Source organism: Hyperolius riggenbachi, chromosome 3 (genome assembly GCF_040937935.1).
Source record: "Hyperolius riggenbachi isolate aHypRig1 chromosome 3, aHypRig1.pri, whole genome shotgun sequence".
Lineage (NCBI taxonomy): Eukaryota > Metazoa > Chordata > Amphibia > Anura > Hyperoliidae > Hyperolius > Hyperolius riggenbachi.
Window position 1 is genome coordinate 439,643,049 of NC_090648.1, and position 23,090 is coordinate 439,666,138.

General features: G+C 49.0%; 1 protein-coding gene across 4 annotated transcripts in view; it reads left to right on the forward strand.

Moving 5' to 3' along the window:
• RELL2 (RELT like 2) overlaps window positions 1-22,835 on the forward strand; it is a 76,233-nt gene extending 53,398 nt beyond the window's left edge. For all 4 annotated transcript variants that reach the window (XM_068277709.1, XM_068277710.1, XM_068277712.1 and 1 more), the window contains exons 7-8: window positions 8,014-8,052; window positions 18,891-22,835. In XM_068277709.1, coding sequence (XP_068133810.1) covers window positions 8,014-8,049 — 36 coding nt within the window. In that variant the 3' untranslated portion in view covers window positions 8,050-8,052; window positions 18,891-22,835. The remainder of the gene's footprint in view (window positions 1-8,013; window positions 8,053-18,890) is intronic.
• The last annotated feature ends 255 nt before the right edge of the window (window positions 22,836-23,090 follow it).

Below are 23,090 nucleotides of genomic sequence, written 5' to 3' on the forward strand. Positions count from 1 at the left end.
CTTCTCCTCCTGCGCCTCCTCCTGTTCCATCACGTGTGCTGCTGCTGCTGCTGCTGCTGGGTTAGCGTTGCCGCGTGGTCCCTGTTTATTGAACCTCTTATCTTTATTACATTTATGACTACATGGCGGTACAAAGCATGCTATCCGCACGCTTTTTGTCCTCATGCAAGGCCTGGGTTGTTGTGTCTCACAAAGCGTGGCCTTCTCCTCCTGCGCCTCCTCCTGTTCCATCACGTGTGCTGCTGCTGGGTTAGCGTTGCCGCGTGGTCCCTGTTTATTGAACCACTTATCTTTATTACATTTATGACTGCATGGTGGTACAAAGCATGCTATCCGCACGCTTCTTGTCCTCATGCAAGGCCTGGGTTGTTGTGTCTCAAAGCGTGGCCTTCTCCTCCTGCGCCACCCTCCTCCTGTTCCATCACGTGTGCTGCTGCTGGGTTAGCATTACCGGTCCCTTTTCCTGGAACCTCTTATATGTATTACATTTATGACTGCATGCCGACAAAAAGCATGTTACCTGTGCAAAGAAAACAGACATTTCCCGCATTTAAAAGACAGTTTTCCCTTTGAAACTTTAAAATCGATTTTCTCAAAAACTATAAGCTCTTTTTGCTAAATTTTTTTTTCCTCTTGTACCCACTCCCAAGGTGCACATACCCTGTAAATTTGGGGTATGTAGCATGTAAGGAGGCTTTACAAACCACAAAAGTTCGGGTCCCCATTGACTTCCATTATGTTCGGAGTTCGGGTCGAACACCCGAACATCGCGGCCATGTTCGGCCCGAACCCGAACATCTAGATGTTCGCCCAACACTAATCTCAGCATGACAATGACCCAAAACACACAGCAAAAGTGGTGAAGAAATGGTTAGCAGACAACAACATTAACGTTTTGGAGTGGCCCAGCCAGAATCCTGACTTGAATCCAATTGAGAATCTGTGGAGGGAGCTAAAGATCAGGGTGATGACAAGAAGACCCTCCAACCTGAAAGTTTTGGAGCTCATTGCTAAAGATGATTGGGCAAAAATACCTGTGAAGGCATGCAAAAAGCTGGTCTGCAATTATAGGAAGCGTTTTATTGATGTAATAGCCAATAAAGGCTTTTCTATTGATTATTGAGAAGGGTATGAATAATTTTGGACTGGACACTTTTTGCTCAAATGTAAATAAAAGCTGAGAAATGTCTTTTTTCCCACAATAATTAGCCTCTTGTACATCGCCTTGTTATCTTTTGGGAGACACCTATGTAATTTCCCGTCAAAAACTGACTTGCTGGTTGAATAAAAGTAACTTTAAGTCAAAATTTGCCAGGGGTATGAATAACTATGGGCAGTACTGTAGGTGCCCCCAGTATACAATCATTGCTGAAATTGTTGCCAACCCCAAAAGTATTTCTTACAGAAAAGTATTGCAGTAACACGTTTTTGCTATACATGTTTGTTCCTTTTGTATGTATTGGAACAAAACAAAAAGAGAGGAAAACGCAAATTGGACATAATGTCACACAAAATTCCAAAAATGGGCTGGACAAAATTATTGGCACCCTTAACTTAATTTTTGGTTGCACACCCTTTGCAAAAAATAACTGAAATCAGTTGCTTCCTATAACCATCAATAACACCTAACACCTCTCACCCAGAAATTTGAACTGATCTTCCTTTGCAAACTGCTCCAGTCTCTCTTATTGGAAGGGCACCTTTTCCCAACAGCAATTTTAAGATCTCTCAACAGGTGTTCAATGGGATTTAAATCTGGACTCATTGCTGGCCACCTCAGAACTCTCCAGCATTTTTTGCCATCCATTTCTGGTTGCTTTTTGACGAATGTTTGGGGTCATTGTCCTGCTGCAAGACCCAAAATCTCGGATACAAACGCAGCTTTCTGACACTGGACTCTACACTGCGATCCAAAATCCTTTGGTAATCCTCAGATTTCATGATGGCTTGCAAACATGTTTGCAAGGCACCCAGTGCCAGAGACAGCAAAATAATCCCAAAACATTATAGAACCTTCACCATATGTTTTCCCAGAAGGATTTTGGCTTACTCAAGTACATTTTTTGCAAACTGTAGTCTTACTTTTTTGTGTCTGTGTCAGCAGTGGGGTCCTCCTGGGTCTCCTGCCATAGCGTTTCATTTCATTTAAATGTCGATGGATAGTTTGCACTGACTCCGATACTCCCTGAGTCTGCAGGACATCGTAAATTTCTTTGGAACTTATTTGGGGCTGCTTTTCCACCATCCGTACTATATTGCATTGCAACTTTTCAGCAATTTTTCTTTTCCATCCACGCCTAGGGAGAATAGCTACAGTGCCATGGGTCGCAAAAGTCTTGATAATGTTGCACACTGTGGACAAAGGCAAATCTAGATCTCTGGAGATGGACTTGTAACATTGAGATAGTTGATATTTTTCCACAATTTTGGTTCTAAAGTCCTCATACAGTTCTCTTCTTCTCTTTCTTTTGTCCATGCTTAGTATGGCACACACAGACACACAATGCAAAAACTAAGAGAACTTAACTCCTTTTTATCTGCTTTCAGGTGTGATTTTTAAATTGCCCACACCTGTTATTTTCCCCAGGTGAGTTTAAAGGTGCATCACATGCTTGAAACAATCCTATTTATCTACAATTTTGAAAAGGTGGCAAACATTTTGTCCAGCCCATTTTCTGAGTTTTGTGTGACAATATGTCTACTTTGCTTTTTTTCCTCTTTTTTTTTTTTCATCCAATACACGCAAAGGGAATAAACATGTGTATAGCAAAACGTGGTACTGCAATACTTTTCTACGAGAAATTCTTGATTTTCTGGAACAATTTCTGGGGAGCCAAAAATTTTGGCCGACTGTAGGTAGCCAGATATACAGTAGGTGCCCCCAGTATAGGTAGCCACGCACAGGTGCCCCCAGTATAGGTAGCCAGGTATGAGTGCTTCAGTATAGGTAGCCAGGTATAGATGTTCCCAGTATAGCTAGCCAGGTATAGGTGTCCCCAGTATAGCTATCCAGGTATAGGTGTCCCCAGTGTAGCTAGCCAGGTATAGGTGTCCCAAGTATAGGTAGCTAGGCATAGGTGCCCTCAGTATAGGTGGCCAGGTAAAGGTGCCCCAGTATAGGTAGCCAGGTAAAGGTGTCCCCAGTATAGGTAGCCAGGTATAGGTAGCCAGGTGGGGGGCGCAGCAGCGGGCACATTCAGAGCGGGTAATTACCCGCGTTGCTGGGATCCAGCTCCACATGTATTTAATTCCTGATCCCTTGCACACCATCTCACAGTAACAGTGCCCCCTACACAGCACGTGGGGAGAACAAGCAGGGCCCCTGGAGCACGGGCCCTGTCACCAGAGTTGTGGAGTCGGTCCAAAAATCACCCGACTCCTCAGTTTATGAAACTACTGACTCCAACTCCAGGTACCCAAAATGGCTCAGACCCCTCGACTCCGACTTCTTAGTCTAATACTTTCCAGGGCTGTGGATTTGGTTAAAAATTCATCCGACTCCGACTCCTCGGTTTATGAAACCACCGACTCCTACTCCAGGTGCCCAAAATTGCTCCGATTCCTCGACTCCAACTCCGACTCCACAGCCCTGCCTGTTATGGCGGCGAATGCTGCGACTGCAGCCCATATGCCACTGAGTACTATTGAATTCAGTGTGTTAGAACCTCTTAATTTTTCTTTGCTATCAATTCCATTTTCCAGCTCGCCATAGTGGTCAGCATTGGATAGATTAGGAATTACAATTTAATCGCTTGTTGCTAGGGATGGTCAGTTAGATGCTAACAATCCGGGTTGATACTAATTTTTTGCAAATATATACAGCCAGGAGATGCACTCAATTAATTAATCTCCAAACTTTGTAAAGCTGCATAAAATTTGCATCAACTTAGAATTATTAGGACCCCCTTGAGCATCCCTGCTTGTGGCAGATGTGTACCTCGGATGCTGCGCCGGCTAAAAGATCATCATCATTACAGCCAGGAAGCATGGCATTTAATAAGCTAGAATAATAACACTATATAATAAAGCAGGGCCCTTGTACATCAGAGAGCGTTTTGCGGGTTCGCTTCCATTGGCTTGCATTAAAGGGAACCTAAACTGAGGAGGATATTGATTTTACCTTTTAAACTAATACTAGTTGCCTGGCTCTCATGCTCATCCTGTGTCTCTGAGGGCTCGTTTCCACTATCGCGAATCTGCATGCGTCCAACGCATGCAGATCCGCACATGTAATACAAGTGGATGGGCCTGTTTCCACTGTAGCGTTGTTGAGGTGCGTTTTTTTCAGCGTGAAAAAAACGCACAAAAGAGCCAACGATTTCGCCTGCGTCGGGAATCCGTGCGAATCGCCGCTAATGTATTTAATAGTAAAAACGCATGCGTTTGTTACATGCGTTTTTACCCGCGATTTCGCGTGCGATTTCGCACCTTTTTCAATTTTATTTAGCCCTGGCAGTGTCATGGTTAATTTCGCATGGCACCCTGCCATGCGAAATCGCAGGCGAAATCGCGGGTAAAAACGCATGTGGAAAAGCATCCGCATGCGTTTTTACAAGCGTCGGAATGCGGCCGAAATCGCGTCGCAACAGTGGGAACGAGCCCTAATACTTTCAGCCACAGCCCCTCAACAAGCATGCAGATCAGGTGCTCTGACTAAAGTCAGAGCACCTGATTAGCTGGATTAGCTGCATGCTTGTTTCAGGTGTGTGATTCAGCCACTACTTCAGCCAAAGAGATCAGCAGGACTGCCAAGCAACTGGTATTGTTTAAAAGGAAACATCCATATCCCTCTCAGTTTAGGTTCCCTGTAAAATCGTGGTAAAATTGTGCCGAAGTAGGCACGATTGCAATTTTACTGCGATTTTATTGCAAGTCAATAGAAGCACTTTTTAAAAAGCGAAAATCTGCAAAATGCTCTCTGGCGTGCCAGGCCCCAACTCTGCATTGCCTCAGGTCTCTTAATTATTCATAGTTAGAATTCTGCATTGCTTGCATTCGATAAAACCACAATTACTGAGAGTAAATCCAGCATAGTCATGTTTACAACCCTGTTTCCTAAACACAGCAAGGACGCCTCACTCCCTGGGTACAGGAACACGGGCGTATTTATGACCCTCGCCATCGGAAGGCTTCTGTTCTTGTCCTTGTGAGATCTTAGAGCAGACCTGTGATGTATGGTGTGATTATGCACTAGGCATAGCAGTCAGCTTCCTCAAGCCTTTCCTGTTCAGCACTCTGACATCAGCCTGTATCCCCTCAATGCACAATGTAAACCGCTGCCTGAGGTAATGAATGAGAAGGAGCGAGCTGGAGCGCTGCCCAGTGCAGAGTGTGCCTGCACTTCATCTGCAGATACTAATGGCTTTTAAGGGCTTTCCAAACACACATGAGAACTGAGAATGTCGGCTGTTATCGCCATTGCCGGTGACCTTTTCACAGGACTTCTTTTTTGAACTTAAATAATTTTCCACTACGGTTTAACAGTCAGTTCATAAAATGGAACATAAGTCACAGAAATGGGGCATTACAGATTCCCAAAGCATAGTTAGCGAATGTACGGGACTCATGCTTCTGAGGAAACCTGAGGAGAAAATAAGCTGATGAGATAAACCATTGTATCTATCCTCCTACTCCCGAAAATGAAATTTTTAGAATCCCCATTTTTATTTTCGGGTAAAAACCCGTAAAAGTAGGCTTAATGTTTTATTATCTCAGCAGAATGACACAGTCTTTCAAACAGTGCTTAGGAGTTGGATCAATTTTTGAGGAGTCGGAGTTGGACTCGAATAGTTTTTGTATTGATTCCATAGCCCTGCTAGGGCTTTGGAGTCAGAGTCTAGGAGTCGAAGCAATTGTTGGGTACCTGCAATTTTTTTTGCAAATGAAGTCCTCTTTTCACTTAGCTGTAGGGATAGTAGTGGTTCCTGGGTGGCTGGTCTGCTGTAAGTATTTGCATGAGAGTGTGAAATGGGTTACTTGATTTTGCAAGTAATGAGGGATGAACCTCAGGTGAGTGACTTTACCTTTCCTGACCCTTCCAGGTTTGCCCACATAGGTGTGGTGTTACCAAGTCCAGCGCTGTCTGTCCTCCTGCTGGCTCTTGTGCATCATGTGACATACAGGACGGGGTGATGTACACTACAGGGTGCAGGGGGCAGAGCAGATAGATGGACAATGCTGGACTCGGGTTGGAAGGTGAGACCAACCCGAGTCCAGCCAACCCAGTCCAGCCACGGCGGAGCTCTGCAAGGCTGGGGTACAAAAAGGCACAGAGGAGACAAGGAAGCACAGAGGGATAAAGAGGGGATGGAGAGGCAAAGGGGACAGAGAGGCACAGAAGGGGACAAAGAGGCACATAGGCAACAGAGCCACAGAATGGCATTAGGATGCACAGAAGGAGACTTGAGAGGCACAGAGGGGAGACAGAGAAGCACAAGGGACAGAGAGGCACATAGAGGGACAAAGAGGCACAGATGGGGGCATACGGGCATTTAGATGCACATAAGGTGACAAAGAGGCACAGAGGGGGGCAGAGAGACACAGGCGACAGAGCCACCGAGGGGCATTAAGATGCACAGAAGGGGACAGAGAGGTACAGAGCGGGAACAGAGACACTGAAGGTGACAAAACAGACATAGAAAGGAAAAAAAGTCACAGGTTTAAGAACGGATTCAAGGAGCCTACAGTCCTTATGTCTTTTGTTGATCAGGGAACTACCTTATTGGAAAGCTGGACGAGAGATTGGGACAGCAATGACTAGAGTTGGTGGATGAGTTGCTCTAAATTTTGAGTTAATGCAAATGCTGTTTTAATTCTTGCAAATGTATTCTTATTTTAAGCTGCATGAATGTCATTTATAATGTAAATATAATTTATGTATTATTTTCATGAACTTAAACTTATTAGCACCTCAAAACTCTTTTCCGACAAGGATATGCTCTATCTTATGGCCATGCACCCTTCAACCTCACGTCTAGTTTTATTACTCACTAAATATCCTAATCACGCACTGCTGTTATATATACTGGGTACTTCCCCCACCTGTTGTTTCCCTCCATTCCTTTAGATTGTAAGCTCGCAAGGGCAGGGCTCTCTCCCCCTTTTGTGTCTTGGAATGTTATTCATTTAATAGCCTGCGCTCTGTTATACATTTTATTCATCATGTTACATCTGCTATTGTAATCACCAGTTCTGTATTTTGTACCAGTGTCTATATGTATATCATTGTCTGTATCATTATGCATCCCTTGTTTGCTTTCCTACTTTGTACAGCGCCACGGATATGTTGGCACTATATAAGCAATAATAATAATCTCATTAACAAGCTGTAGCTTTTCCAAGCAATAGGGGGCATGGCGGCGTAGTGCATAGCAGTCTCACATTGCAGTGCTGGGACCCAGCGAACTAAGTCCCTAATCAATAAAGCCTAACCAGAGACGGATTAAGACAAAATCAGCATGAGGGAAGGCAGTAGTTTTGGTCCCCCATGATAGTCTTTCTGGTAAGCTGGGTTGGGAGTGACGGCAAAGAATGTAGCAGCTGGTCCCCTTGACACTCACTAGGCCCCAGGCAGCTGCCTAGGTTGCCTTGTGGATGATCCTGCTCTGAGCCTAACCATAGCCTAAGTTCACCTTCATATAAGTTATTCTGTTCCTCAAGGCCCTGCAGTAAATTGAATGTTTTGTGTGGAGGGGAGTTTGCATCACAGAGAGAACTGCTCTGCTCTAATCAATAGCAACCACTGTGATGCAACCTTCCATCAATGCAGAGCAGGATAATGAGAGCTGATTCCTGAAGGCTTGTTACAGATTACTGCACTGTGCTCTCTGCCTGATTAAAGATCCATTTGTATTGGGTACGGCTGGTCTCTGTAATTCCTCAAATTATTTAATCATGTCGTAAGAGATGAATAAACTTTATAAAGGTCACATTGTAAGAAACAAATTGTCTGTCAGCAGCTGGCTCTGTCATTATGGCAATGCTGTAACCCTGATGCATGTGTTTATTCCACAGGGTAACAGAGACACGTCGTCTTCTCGGGAACAGTGACCTGTGAGTTGTGTTTCATATTTCTTACCATGGCAATAATCATTGCAGTGCACACGCTTTCACTTTTTAGTGGGTGTCAGGTGACTGGATTAACCCATTCGCAGCTTCAAACTAAATTTTTCATTTGAAGACTGCTGTGCAGGCATGGGCTGAAATTCGGCTTCGGGTGATCCGGATAGTTACTATCCGGATTTTACCCAGTAATGCTGGGGAAGGGGGGGGGGGGTCAAGCTTACCTATCTGACGTCTTCTTCGCTCGTCCCTCGGTGCCTCCCACGATGCGTTCTAATGCGCCGTCACGTGACTACAAACACTTCCTCCTTCCCGGTTGAAGTGTTTGTAGTCACGTGACGCCGCGTGGAACGCATCGTGGGAGGCGCCGAGGGACGAGCGAAGAAGACGTCAGATAGGTAAGCTTGACCCCCCGCCCAGCCCGCACAGCATTACTGGGTGAAATCTAGATAGTAACTACCTGGATCATCCGAAGCTGAATTTCAGCCCATGCCTGCTGCTGTGCACTCTATACCTCTTCCGGCAAATCTAGGGGAGCAGTTATACTTACCTGTTCCGGGTTCTTCTCTTCCTCTACTGGCGGCTCCTAACTTCTAACAGGCCTTCTGGGCAAACTCTAGGAATCAAGCGCAGGAGATTTGGGCGCAGCCGGCGCCACCATAGACCGTAATAGGAATTACGGCTATAGCTGCGCACAGTGAGTAACTTCGGCGCCGTCAGAAGACAGAGCGGAAGTTACTTTTAAAACACTGTAATTCGGCCGCTAGCAATAGCTGGAACCTGAATTACGCCATCCCCCACCATCCACGCAGACCTGGAGGGGGAATAGTAATTAACGCCACTGGGACCTGTGCAGCAGGATAAGCCATATATCGGCTGTATCCTGCGCTCAAGTCTCGCAGTGGCGATTTCTATCCAGGAGACCGTGTCAGCCTTACAGCACCACCTGGTGGTGGAAGAGGCGTAATTGAAGAATCCTTTCCACCACTGGGTGGCGCTATAACGCTGACACATTCTCCTGGATCACATGCCATATCGTGTGATATAAGAAGACATGTCGGGGTTACATTGCTGCCGAGGTGGAGGATGAAGAAGCCGTTCCAGCCATCCGGACAGGTAACTGTAAAATCTCCCTGCCGCCCACTCTGCATGTCCTACTGAGCCTGCCAGGCTTAGGAAGGCACACTTTCCCAGCAGCAGGAAAAATTTGTCCCTGCAGCCAAATAAAGTTTTAATTTATTTGATTGCTAAAGGGTTAAAGTCTTAACTGGAATGCACTATGAAGGTGCTCAATATATGATAAAACAAACAAACTGATTATAATTGTGCATTTTCAGTATGGCTCTTGTTTATATGGGCTTCTTTCAGCCCACTAAGTGCCAGAAAGGAAGAGCCCATTTTTCAGATGTTTAATTTACAAGATTTTGTAGTAACGTAATCTGACAGATTGTGATTTATTCAAGTTAAAAATGTGTTATGCTGGTGTATTGAAGGTGCTAGAATCGCAGTGATAGACAAGGCATGACCTTCCTGTCTCCTGTGAGCCCATAGTACTTTATTACAGTGTTTGAGGTTTGATGAACGTACCTGTGGTAATATTGCTGCACAGCAATATTAACCTTACTGCTGCCCGCAGTGCTGCAAATTACACTACTAGCGCAGTACTCGAATAGCTTGACTGTTGCTACGGTATCATGCTTTACTAACAGTAATGCTTGCTATAACAGAATTGCTGTTGTTTATCCCCTGTTTATTGCCTGAAGAAGTGGGCTGTGCCCGCGAAACGCGTTGCATCCTTGGGGTATCTTCAATAAATGTGTATTTATTTATTTAATCACAGTCCACCACTTCCTCCCAGCAATTTTTTTAAAATTTGATGTACTTTTATTCTACTGGCGCCTCTGTTCACCTACCAGTAATGCTTGTTAGTAATGCGTGTTACCTTAGCAACAGTTGTGCTACTCGAATGCTGCATGTCGTGCTAATAGCGTAACTTGCTGTACTGCTGGCAGAAGTAAAGGTGGCCATACACTGGCCCGATTCGCGGCCGTTTCGACAGCAGATTCGATCCTGGGATCGAATCTGCTGCCAATCGTTCGCGCTAAATGCACCCGCCGATCCGATTTCCTCCCGAAATCGGATCGGCCCGTCGATTGCGCCGTGCGGGAAATTACCCTCGATCGCCCGCGGGTAGAGAGCGTGTCGCTAGCGGCGGCCGATCCGATCAGGTATACATTACCTGACGCTGGCTCCCGGGCGTCTTCTCCGCATCTTCTCCGCGCTGCACCCGCTCCATCCCGGCGCTTCCTGTCACTGCAGTGACCAGGAAGTTCAAATAGAGGGCGCTCTATTTGAACTTCCTGGTCATGGAGTGACACAGGAAGCGCCGGGATGGAGCGGGTGCAGCGTGGAGAAGATGCGGAGAAGACGCCCGGGAGCCAGCGTCAGGTAATGTATGATCGGGGGGGGGGGGGGGGGAGGACAGGCGGCAGCGGCGGCTTCACAGATTGTGATCGGTTTCAGGCTGAAATCGATTCACAATCTGTTTGCAGTAAAGGCAGCCATACGATCCCTCTCTGATCAGATTCGATCAGATAGGGATCTGTCAGCTGGTCGATCTAATGGCAAATCGACCAGTGGATGGCTACCTTAAGGGTAATATTGCTGTCCGCTGTCAATAAGCTCATGACTTTTAGGGACATAAAGCATAATCAATAGTGATGCATCATGGGAAAATCTTTCTGAATAATTGCAATTAACTTCTATTTTAAGCCAATAAATTTATACCTTGCACATCTTTTTTAATAAAGGAAATTTAAAAGTCAGTAGTGTGTTTGCAGTGATGTGCAGGACCAGCAGTGACGAGTGTTCAGTTTTGTTTTTTTAATAAATCCAGAAATGTGCTATAAATCCTGGATTTGCTATAAATTTTGCTAGTTGTTTTTTCAACTTGGTGCATATATGGTGGAGGGGCATCTTGTGTAGTGTCTCCTCCCAAGCCATTCCTCCTAACCTAACACTTCACCACGGGGGACCCAGCAGTAGGGTTGCCGCAGTATACCGGTATGACGGTATACCGTGGTTTGATTGTGCATGGTAATCATACAATGTACAATCTCGTTTTACCGGTTTTCGGGGGTGGGGCTACTGGGGGGCGGGGCGATGTAGAGACGAGGATGCGGCGTAGCAGCGGGCGCACGAACAGCGGCGAGGTTAAATAAATACTCACTTGCCGGCAGCCAGGTCCGTCTTGCACGCTGTACTGGCTTCCTTCTTTTTTCTGCCGGCAAGTGAGTATTTATTTATCCCTGCCACTGCAGCTGCCTCCCCAATTACACCAGGGCTAGGTCTCCTCCATCCACCCCAAGCTAAGTGATCCCCACTGCAGCTGCCTCCCCATTACACCAGCACTAGGTCTACTCCCTCCACCCCAAGCTAAGTGAACCCCACTGCAGCTGCCTCCCCATTACACCGGCGCTAGGTCTCCTCCCTCCACCCCAAGCTAAGTGATCCCCACTGCAGCTGCCTCCCCATTACACCGGCACTAGGTCTCCTCCTTCCACCCCAAGCTAAGTGATCCCCACTGCAGCTGCCTCCCCATTACACCAGCACTAGGTCTACTCCCTCCACCCCAAGCTAAGTGATCCCCCACTGCAGCTGCCTCCCCATTACACCGGCACTAGGTCTCCTCCCACTGCCCAAGCTAAGTGATCCCCCACTGCAGCTGCCTCCCCATTACACCGGTGCTAGGTCTCCTCCCTCCACTCCAAGCTAAGTGATCTCCCACTGCAGCTGCCTCCCCATTACACCGGTGCTAGGTCTCCCTCCACCCCAACCTAAGTGAACCCCACTGCAGCTGCCTCCCCACTACACCAGTGCAAGGTCTCCTCCTTCCACCCCAAGCTAAGTGATCCCCCACTGCAGCTGCCTCCCCATTACACCGGTGCTAGGTCTTCTCCCTCCATCCCAAGCTAAGTGAACCCCACTGCAGCTGCCTCCCCATTACACCGGTGCTAGGTCTTCTCCCTCCACCCCAAGCTAAGTGAACCCCACTGCAGCTGCCTCCCCATTACACTGGTGCTAGGTCTCCCTCCACCCCAAGCTAAGTGATCCCCCACTGCAGCTGCCTCCCCATTACACCGGTGCTAGGTCTCCTCCCTCCACCCCAAGCTAAGTGATCCCCCACTGCAGCTGCCTCCCCATTACACCGGTGCTAGGTCTCCTCCCTCCACTCCAAGCTAAGTGATCTCCCACTGCAGCTGCCTCCCCATTACACCGGTGCTAGGTCTCCCTCCACCCCAACCTAAGTGAACCCCACTGCAGCTGCCTCCCCACTACACCAGTGCAAGGTCTCCTCCTTCCACCCCAAGCTAAGTGATCCCCCACTGCAGCTGCCTCCCCATTACACCGGTGCTAGGTCTTCTCCCTCCATCCCAAGCTAAGTGAACCCCACTGCAGCTGCCTCCCCATTACACCGGTGCTAGGTCTTCTCCCTCCACCCCAAGCTAAGTGAACCCCACTGCAGCTGCCTCCCCATTACACTGGTGCTAGGTCTCCCTCCACCCCAAGCTAAGTGATCCCCCACTGCAGCTGCCTCCCCATTACACCGGTGCTAGGTCTCCTCCCTCCACCCCAAGCTAAGTGATCCCCCACTGCAGCTGCCTCCCCATTACACCGGTGCTAGGTCTCCTCCCTCCACCCCAAGCTAAGTGATCCCCCACTGCAGCTGCCTCCCCATTACACCGGTGCTAGGTCTCCCTTCACCCGAAGCTAAGTGATCCCCACTGCAGCTGCCTCCCCATTACACTGGTGCTAGGTTCCCTCCCTCCACCCCAAGCTAAGTGATCCCCCACTGCAGCTGCCTCCCCATTACACCGGTGCTAAGTCTCCTCCCTCCACTCCAAGCTAAGTGATCCCCACTGCAGCTGCCTCCCCATTACACCGGTGCTAGGTCTCCTCCATCCACCCCAAGCTAAGTGATCCCCACTGCAGCTGCCTCCCCATTACACCAGCACTAGGTCTCCTCCATCCACCCCAAGCTAAGTAATCCTCCACTGCAGCTGCCTCCCCATTACACCAGCACTAGGTCTCCTCCATCCACCCCAAGCTAAGTGATCCCCACTGCAGCTGCCTCCCCATTACACCGGCACTAGGTCTCCTCCATCCACCCCAAGCTAAGTGATCCCCACCGCAGCTGCCTCCCCATTACACCAGCACTAGGTCTACTCCCTCCACCCCAAGCTAAGTGATCTCCCACTGCAGCTGCCTCCCCATTACACCAGCACTAGGTCTCCTCCTTCCACCCCAAGCTAAGTGAACCCCACTGCAGCTGCCTCCCCATTACACTGGCACTAGGTCTCCTCCTTCCACCCCAAGCTAAGTGAACCCCACTGCAGCTGCCTCCCCATTACATGGTGCTAGGTCTCCCTCCACCCCAAGCTAAGTGATCCCCCACTGCAGCTGCCTCCCCATTACACCGGTGCTAGGTCTCCTCCCTCCACCCCAAGCTAAGTGATCCCCCACTGCAGCTGCCTCCCCATTACACCGGTGCTAGGTCTTCTCCCTCCACCCCAAGCTAAGTGAACCCCACTGCAGCTGCCTCCCCATTACACTGGTGCTAGGTCTCCCTCCACCCCAAGCTAAGTGATCCCCCACTGCAGCTGCCTCCCCATTACACCGGTGCTAGGTCTCCTCCCTCCACCCCAAGCTAAGTGATCCCCACTGCAGCTGCCTCCCCATTACACCGGCACTAGGTCTCCTCCTTCCACCCCAAGCTAAGTGATCCCCACTGCAGCTGCCTCCCCATTACACCAGCACTAGGTCTACTCCCTCCACCCCAAGCTAAGTGATCCCCCACTGCAGCTGCCTCCCCATTACACCGGCACTAGGTCTCCTCCCACTGCCCAAGCTAAGTGATCCCCCACTGCAGCTGCCTCCCCATTACACCGGTGCTAGGTCTCCTCCCTCCACTCCAAGCTAAGTGATCTCCCACTGCAGCTGCCTCCCCATTACACCGGTGCTAGGTCTCCCTCCACCCCAACCTAAGTGAACCCCACTGCAGCTGCCTCCCCACTACACCAGTGCAAGGTCTCCTCCTTCCACCCCAAGCTAAGTGATCCCCCACTGCAGCTGCCTCCCCATTACACCGGTGCTAGGTCTTCTCCCTCCATCCCAAGCTAAGTGAACCCCACTGCAGCTGCCTCCCCATTACACCGGTGCTAGGTCTTCTCCCTCCACCCCAAGCTAAGTGAACCCCACTGCAGCTGCCTCCCCATTACACTGGTGCTAGGTCTCCCTCCACCCCAAGCTAAGTGATCCCCCACTGCAGCTGCCTCCCCATTACACCGGTGCTAGGTCTCCTCCCTCCACCCCAAGCTAAGTGATCCCCCACTGCAGCTGCCTCCCCATTACACCGGTGCTAGGTCTCCTCCCTCCACCCCAAGCTAAGTGATCCCCCACTGCAGCTGCCTCCCCATTACACCGGTGCTAGGTCTCCCTTCACCCGAAGCTAAGTGATCCCCACTGCAGCTGCCTCCCCATTACACTGGTGCTAGGTTCCCTCCCTCCACCCCAAGCTAAGTGATCCCCCACTGCAGCTGCCTCCCCATTACACCGGTGCTAAGTCTCCTCCCTCCACTCCAAGCTAAGTGATCCCCACTGCAGCTGCCTCCCCATTACACCGGTGCTAGGTCTCCTTCATCCACCCCAAGCTAAGTGATCCCCACTGCAGCTGCCTCCCCATTACACCAGCACTAGGTATCCTCCATCCACCCCAAGCTAAGTAATCCTCCACTGCAGCTGCCTCCCCATTACACCAGCACTAGGTCTCCTCCATCCACCCCAAGCTAAGTGATCCCCACTGCAGCTGCCTCCCCATTACACCGGCACTAGGTCTCCTCCATCCACCCCAAGCTAAGTGATCCCCACCGCAGCTGCCTCCCCATTACACCAGCACTAGGTCTACTCCCTCCACCCCAAGCTAAGTGATCTCCCACTGCAGCTGCCTCCCCATTACACCAGCACTAGGTCTCCTCCTTCCACCCCAAGCTAAGTGAACCCCACTGCAGCTGCCTCCCCATTACACTGGCACTAGGTCTCCTCCTTCCACCCCAAGCTAAGTGAACCCCACTGCAGCTGCCTCCCCATTACATGGTGCTAGGTCTCCCTCCACCCCAAGCTAAGTGATCCCCCACTGCAGCTGCCTCCCCATTACACCGGTGCTAGGTCTCCTCCCTCCACCCCAAGCTAAGTGATCCCCCACTGCAGCTGCCTCCCCATTACACCGGTGCTAGGTCTTCTCCCTCCACCCCAAGCTAAGTGAACCCCACTGCAGCTGCCTCCCCATTACACTGGTGCTAGGTCTCCCTCCACCCCAAGCTAAGTGATCCCCCACTGCAGCTGCCTCCCCATTACACCGGTGCTAGGTCTCCTCCCTCCACCCCAAGCTAAGTGATCCCCCACTGCAGCTGCCTCCCCATTACACCGGTGCTAGGTCTCCCTCCACCCGAAGCTAAGTGATCCCCACTGCGGCTGCCTCCCCATTACACTGGTGCTAGGTTCCCTCCCTCCACCCCAAGCTAAGTGATCCCCCACTGCAGCTGCCTCCCCATTACACCGGTGCTAAGTCTCCTCCCTCCACTCCAAGCTAAGTGATCCCCACTGCAGCTGCCTCCCCATTACACCGGTGCTAGGTCTCCTCCATCCACCCGAAGCTAAGTGATCCCCCACTGCAACTGCCTCCCCATTACACCGGTGCTAAGTCTCCTCCCTCCACCCCAAGCTAAGTAATCCTCCACTGCAGCTGCCTCCCCATTACACCAGCACTAGGTCTCCCTCCACCCCAAGCTAAATGATCCCCCACTGCAGCTGCCTCCCCAGTACACCGGCGCTAGATCTCCTCCCTTCCCCCTCAAGCTAAGTAATCCCCACTGCAGCTGCCTCCCCATTACACCGGTGCTAGGTCTCCTCCCTCCCCCCCAAGCTAAGTGATCCCCACCGCAGCTGCCTCCCCATTACACCGGTGCTAGGTCTCCTCACTTCACCCCAAGCTAAGTGATCCCCACTGCAGCTGCCTCCCCATTACACCGGCACTAGGTCTCCTCCCTCCACCCCAAGCTAAGTGATCCCCACCGCAGCTGCCTCCCCATTACACCGGTGCTAGGTCTCCTCCCTCCACTCCAAGCTAAGTGATCCCCCACTGCAGCTGCCTCCCCCATTACACCGGTGCTAGGTCTCCTCACTCCACCCCAAGCTAAGTGATCCCCACTGCAGCTGCCTCCCCATTACACTGGCGCTAGGTCTCCTCCCTCTGCCCAAGCTAAGTGATCCCCCACTGTAGCTGCCTCCCCATTACACTGGAGCTAGGACTTCTCCCTCTACCCCAAGCTAAGTGATCCTCCACTGAACTGCCTCCCCATTACACTTACTCTGCAGTTGCCGTGGGGATTACTTCAATCACTTAGCTTGGATGGAGGTGGTAGTGCCAGCCTGAATGAAATATTCTGTCCCTAAGGCTTATACAGGATCTTCTAAAAAAAAATTCGCTTATTGTGATAAAGTTCATTATTTTCTGTAAGGTACTGATAAACATTAGACTTTCATATATTTTAGATTCATTACACACAACTGAAGTAGTTCAAGCCTTTTATTGTTTTTATTATTGATGATTTTGGCATACAGCTCATGAAAACCCAAATTTCCTATCTAAAAAATTAGCATATTTCATCCGACCAATAAAAGAAAAGTGTTTTTAAAACAAAAAAAGTCAACCTTCAAATAATTATGTTCAGTTATGCACTCAATACTTGGTTGGGAATCCTTTTGCAGAAATGACTGCTTCAATGCGGCGTGGCATGGAGGCAATCAGCCTGTGGCACTGCTCAGGTGTTATGGAGGCCCAGGATGCTTCAATAGCGGCCTTAAGCTCATCCAGAGTGTTGGGTCTTGCGTCTCTCAACTTTCTCTTCACAATATCCCACAGATTCTCTATGGGGTTCAGGTCAGGATAGTTGGCAGGCCAATTGAGCACAGTAATACCATGGTCAGTAAACCATTTACCAGTGGTTTTGGCACTGTGAGCGGGTGCCAGGTCGTGCTGAAAAAGGAAATCTTTATCTCCATAAAGCTTTTCAGCAGATGGAAGCATGAACCCACTTTTGAACCAGAAACAGCGGCAGAAGTGCCTGACCTGGGCTACAGAGAAGCAGCACTGGACTGTTGCTCAGTGGTCCAAAGTACTTTTTTCGGATGAAAGCAACTTTTACATGTCATTCGGAAATCAAGGTGCCAGAGTCTGGAGGAAGACTGGGGAGAGGGAAATGCCAAAATGCCTGAAGTCCAGTGTCAAGTACCCACAGTCAGTGATGGTCTGGCGTGCCATGTCAGCTGCTGGTGTTGGTCCACTGTGTTTTATCAAGGGCAGGGTCAATGCAGCTAGCTATCAGGAGATTTTGGAGCACTTCATGCTTCCATCTGCTGAAAAGCTTTATGGAGATGAAGATTTCATTTTTCAGCATGACCTGGCACCTGCTCACAGTGCCAAAACCACTGGTAAATGGTTTACTGACCATGGTATTACTGTGCTCAATTGGCCTGCCAACTCTCCTGACCTGAACCCCATAGAGAATCTGGATATTGTGAAGAAAAAGTTGAGAGACGCAAGACCCAACACTCTGGATGAGCTTAAAGGAGTTGTCAGGCATATTTGAATAAAATAAACGCTACTTACCGGGGGCTTATTCCAGCCCCAAGCTCCCAGGACCTCCCTCGCCGCAGCGCTGCCCGCAGCCGTTTGCCGGAGCTCCGACCCGGTCCCCGGCGATGACGTCAGAGCGGCGCTGTCAATCACTGCTACGTGGGCCGGAGCAGAGTGCGCAGGAGCAGTAGTTCTGCGTCTGCGCAGTCCGCTCCGGCCCACGTGGTGGTGATTGACAGCTCCGATCGCGCAGGTGCAGTACAGAGCGACCTCCAGGTCGCTCTGACGTCATCGCCGGGGACTGCGGGCAGAGCTGCGGCGAGGGAGGTCCTGGAAACTTGGGGATGGAGGAAGCCCCCGGTAAGTAGCGTTTATTTTATTCAAATATGCCTGACAACTCCTTTAAGTCCGCTATTGAAGCATCCTGGGCCTCCATAACACCTGAGCAGTGCCACAGGCTGATTGCCTCCATGCCACGCCGCATTGAAGCAGTCATTTCTGCAAAAGAATTCCCGACCAAGTATGGAGTGCATAACTGAACATAATTATTTGAAGGTTGACTTTTTAGTTTTAAAAACACTTTTCTTTTATTGGTCGGATGAAATATGCTAATTTTTTGAGATAGGAAATTTGTGTTTTCATGAGCTGTATGCCAAAATCATCAATAAGAAAAACAATAAAAGGCTTGAACTACTTCAGTTGTGTGTAATGAATCTAAAATATATGAAAGTCTAATGTTTATCAGTACATTACAGAAAATAATGAACTTTATTACAATATGCACATTTTTTGAGAAGATCCTGTAGAGTGAAATACAGGAGAACCTTCACAGCACCAAATGCTTAAAAAGTATACATTTAGATACAGCCTCCTCCACTACCCTCTGTCTAACCCAAATGAATAGTTTAAAGTCTTGTTGCAGAATTGCATTGCGTCCAATATGCAGCACAAGAGATGTGGATGATTAAAATCCAACAATTTTAGGAGTAGTCTACTTTGTACGTTAACCTTTCTTCTTATTTGTGCCAAATGTTCGTATTACATTTTCTATTTTGTTCTAACCTTTGTTTTTATGATCATGTTGACATGCTGTAATTTTCCAATAACAAATTGCCACTTTCCTGTTTTTCTCCAGCTGACGCCGCAGGCAAGTGGCAACAAAGGAAGAAGGCAAAGCTGGCCTACGCACTGGAGCTTTAGGAAGAACAATGTGAAGTGAGGACGATGAATGGAAACAGGTTAACGTAGAATAATAAACTGAGACAATAATTTGATAACTGACACACAAGGAAAAGACAAACCTGGAAATACACAGAAAAGCTGTACAGATTTGTTCTATGTCAGTGGCACTGAAGACAACTTCTGTTCTGTTATTGGCAATATAGGATTATGGACAAGTTCCTCTTGCCGCACATGCACATACAATGGAAATCCTCTATTGTTCATTATTCAGCTCACATTCCTCTATAGTGCACTTATCTCCTTCCCTCCCCTCTGTTCCCATCCCTCTACAGTGCACTTATCTGCTTCCCTCCCCTCTGTTCCCATTCTATACAGTGCACTACTCTGCCCCCCTCCCCTCTATACTGTACTGTAGTGCTCTTCTCTGCTCCCATCCTCCTATAGTGCATTACTCTGTTCCCATTCCTCTACAGTGCATTACGTTGCTTCTCTCTCTGCACTGCACTACTCTAGTTTTCGCTCTCTCTCTGCAGTGTACTCCTCTGCTCCTCTCTCTCTCTCTCTCTCTCTCTCTCTCTCTCTCTCTCTCTCTCTCTCTCTCTCTCTCTCTCTCTGCAGTGCACTACTCTGCTCCTCTCTCTCTCTCTGCCGTACTCTGCTTCTCACTCTGCAGTGCACTACTCTGCTTCTCTCTGCATTGCTTTACTATGCTTCTCTCTCTCTTTTCAGTGCACCACTCTTCCGCTACAATGCACTTCTCTACATCTTTTTCTGTGTAGTGCACAACTCTGCTTCCATTGTTCTATAATGCACTACTCTGATCCTATACTTCTACAGTGCACTACTCTGATCCCATCCGTATATAATGCACTACTGTGAGCCCATCCCTCTATAGTGCACTACTCTGATCCCATCCCTCTAATGCACTACTCTTCTTCCATCCCTCTATAGTGCACTACTCTGATCCCATCCCTCTATAGTGCACTTCTCTGAGCCCATCCCTATATAGTGCACTACTGTGATCCCATCCCTCTAATGCACTACTCTTCTTCCATCCCTCTATAGTGCACTACTCTGATCCCATCCCTCTATAGTGCACTACTGTGATCCCATCCCTCTATAGTGCACTACTCTGATCCCATCCCTCTATAGTGCACTACTGTGATCCCATCCCTCTATAGTGCACTACTCTGATCCCATCCCTCTATAGTGCACTACTGTGATCCCATCCCTCTATAGTGCACTACTCTTCTTCCATCCCTCTATAGTGCACTACTCTGACCTCATCCCTCTATAGTGCATCACTCTGATCCTATCCCTTCATAGTGCACTACTCTGATCCCATCCCTCTATAGTGCACTACTGTGATCCCATCCCTCTATAGTGCACTACTCTTCTTCCATCCCTCTATAGTGCACTACTCTGACCTCATCCCTCTATAGTGCATCACTCTGATCCCATCCCTCTATTGTGCACTACTGTGATCCCATCCCTATGTAGTGCACTACTGTGATCCCATCCCTCTATAGTGCACTACTCTTCTTCCATCCCTCTACAGTGCACTACTCTGACCTCATCCCTCTATAGTGCATCACTCTGATCCCATCCCTTCATAGTGCACTACTCTGGTCCCATCCCTCTATAGTGCACCACTTTGACCCCCACCTCCCTTCTTTCTCTCTACAGTGCTTTTCTCTGCTCCCTTCCCACTACAATGCACAAACAGCGCATCTATCTTTCTCTGCAGTGCACTTCTCTGCTTCCTTCTCTCTAATGCACTATTCTGACCCCATCCCTCTATAGTGCACTGTTCTGCTTCCTCTCTTTTGTCTCTCTACAGTGAACCTCGCTGCTCTCCTTTCTCTATATTGCACTTCTCTGCTCCCCTTCATCTATCATGCACTTTTCTGTCTCTCTCTACAGTGTCCTACTCTGTCTCCAGCCTTCTGTACTGTATTACACTGCCCTAGCCCAGCTTGCCACCTTTAGAAGAATAGCAGGTGTCCTGTTATCCACTTGATGGTTTTATCCCAAGATTGATGTAAACATTGTTACTTTCTCTCTGTTTTTTATCAAAGGTAAGCTATCACCAGTCCCCGCAGTTGCTATAGTGACCTGGCAGCAAGAAGGGCCTTGTAAGGTCTGACTGCATAGTGAATGATGCAGCAATAGCATTCTGGAAGTAATTCAGGATAAAATACATTTTAATATGAGTAGCATACTAATCTATACGGTTTAGTGATATCTACTAAAATAACAGCTATTAATATAGTGCATTGTTAGCCATTTTAAAATAGAAGAGATGGTAGAAGTACAATTGCTATTAAGACTGAAGTTGATGATATATAGAAATGTAACATTCTTGTTCTGGGACCTCATCATATATTTATTAGGATTTTTATTGTAAGCAGTACGTCCTTATGTATAATATCCAAGAAGCGACCTCTCTCAAAAAAGTGTGGGTTAAGGTGGCCATATACAATACAACCAGATTATTATATGTTTATCATTATAAATAGAATGAGGCTTAAAGGAAACCTGGAGTCTTTCAGGTCCCTCTGTGTCTTCCGTGTCCCCTCCTTTGTTCTGCTGTCACCACAACTACAGTTTGTGACCCGGCTGGGTTGAGCACTATGGCCCATGTGATGTCCTGGCAGCACGTCTCCTCGATCAGCTCCCATGGCAGGGAGCGTGGTGTGACTGCGATCGAGGAGGCAGGCAGCCGGGACAGAGTCTGCGCCTGTCATTAGGGTGACAGCGGAACACCGGAGGGGACCCAGAGGACACCGAGGGAACTAAAAGACAATGGAGTGCTAGAATAAGCCCCATAGAAGTAAAAGTCAACTTTTTTCCCCGCCTCAGTTGTCCTTTAAAGCTTTGTACACACTAAATTGAACTAAGCTGAGTTGGCCGCTCGGCTCTATCTCGTCCAAAAATCAAGCATATGCACAGGTGTTCCCCAAGGTTGGGTACGCTGGGTCTCTAAAGGGTACCTGGAGTCACTGTGAAAAAGAATTGATCCCTCAGTAGCGGGAAACCTCTGGAGGGCCCAAGCCTTCTTTGATCAATCGAACGGCCAATCATTCGGGAGATTGTATCTTTACCGGGCACCTTTAGGCATGCTGCTCAGATTACCAAATGACTGACACAAACAGCTACTATTGCTTGTTGTCTCCTGCTCATCCTTGACTTATGACCCCCTCCCCTCTTCACAGGAGAGAAGAAGGACCTCCCCCGCATGCTTGTGGCGCACAACAGGTCGGCCTGCCTGCCTGTTACATTGTGCGAGTATACAGGCAAATGCTGGCTGGTTCCTGCACGCCTCTACGCTAACTCTGCTTTGTGATGTTTCCTCTCAAGCTTAACCTTCTGGCGACTGCGACAAGCAAATCCAACGCCGCACTTGTGGCTGCCAAACTCTGATGCGGCGTAGAATTTACGCCACCCGCCATTTCCGCTCCCGACACGATCGTGCACATCCGAGTGGGGAGATTAAGCTGTCATAAGACAGCTGACATCTCCCTTCAGTGATCAGGAGCCATCGCGATTGGCTCCTGAGCACGTGTTCACTACGATTGCTGGCCGATCGTAGTGATCACTATTGGCAGCGGCGGTCTTAGGGGAAGACGAGGACGGGGAATCCCCTCCCTGACGTTCCCCCAGCGATCGACACTCCCCTCCACTCTGGCCGGAACCCCCCCTCTGCCTTAAGTGTCGGGTTCCGGCTTGATGACGTCATCAAGCCACGTCCTGGAACTTAGCGGCTGTGCGAGCGGGGATACCGGCCAGAGCGGAGGAGGCTAGAGCTGCTCATCGCTGGAGCCTGGGAGCTGAGTAATGGCTGCTGGCAATACAGGGGACACCTGGCTAGACTGGGGACAGGATGCCTAGCCAACTATATTGGGAAATCGGCTGCCAGACCCCCCCCCCCCCCCCCCCCCGCATGTAAAATGACCTGGTCCTTAAAGGGGAACTGAAGAGAGAGGTATATGGAGTCTGTCATGTTTATTTCCTTTTAGACAATACCAGTTGCCTGGCAGCCCTGCTGATCCTCTGCCTCTAATACTATTAGCCATAGCCCCTGAACAAGCATGCAGCAGATCAGGTGTTTCAGTGGTTCAGACTTATAAGTCTGATCTGACAAGACTAGCTG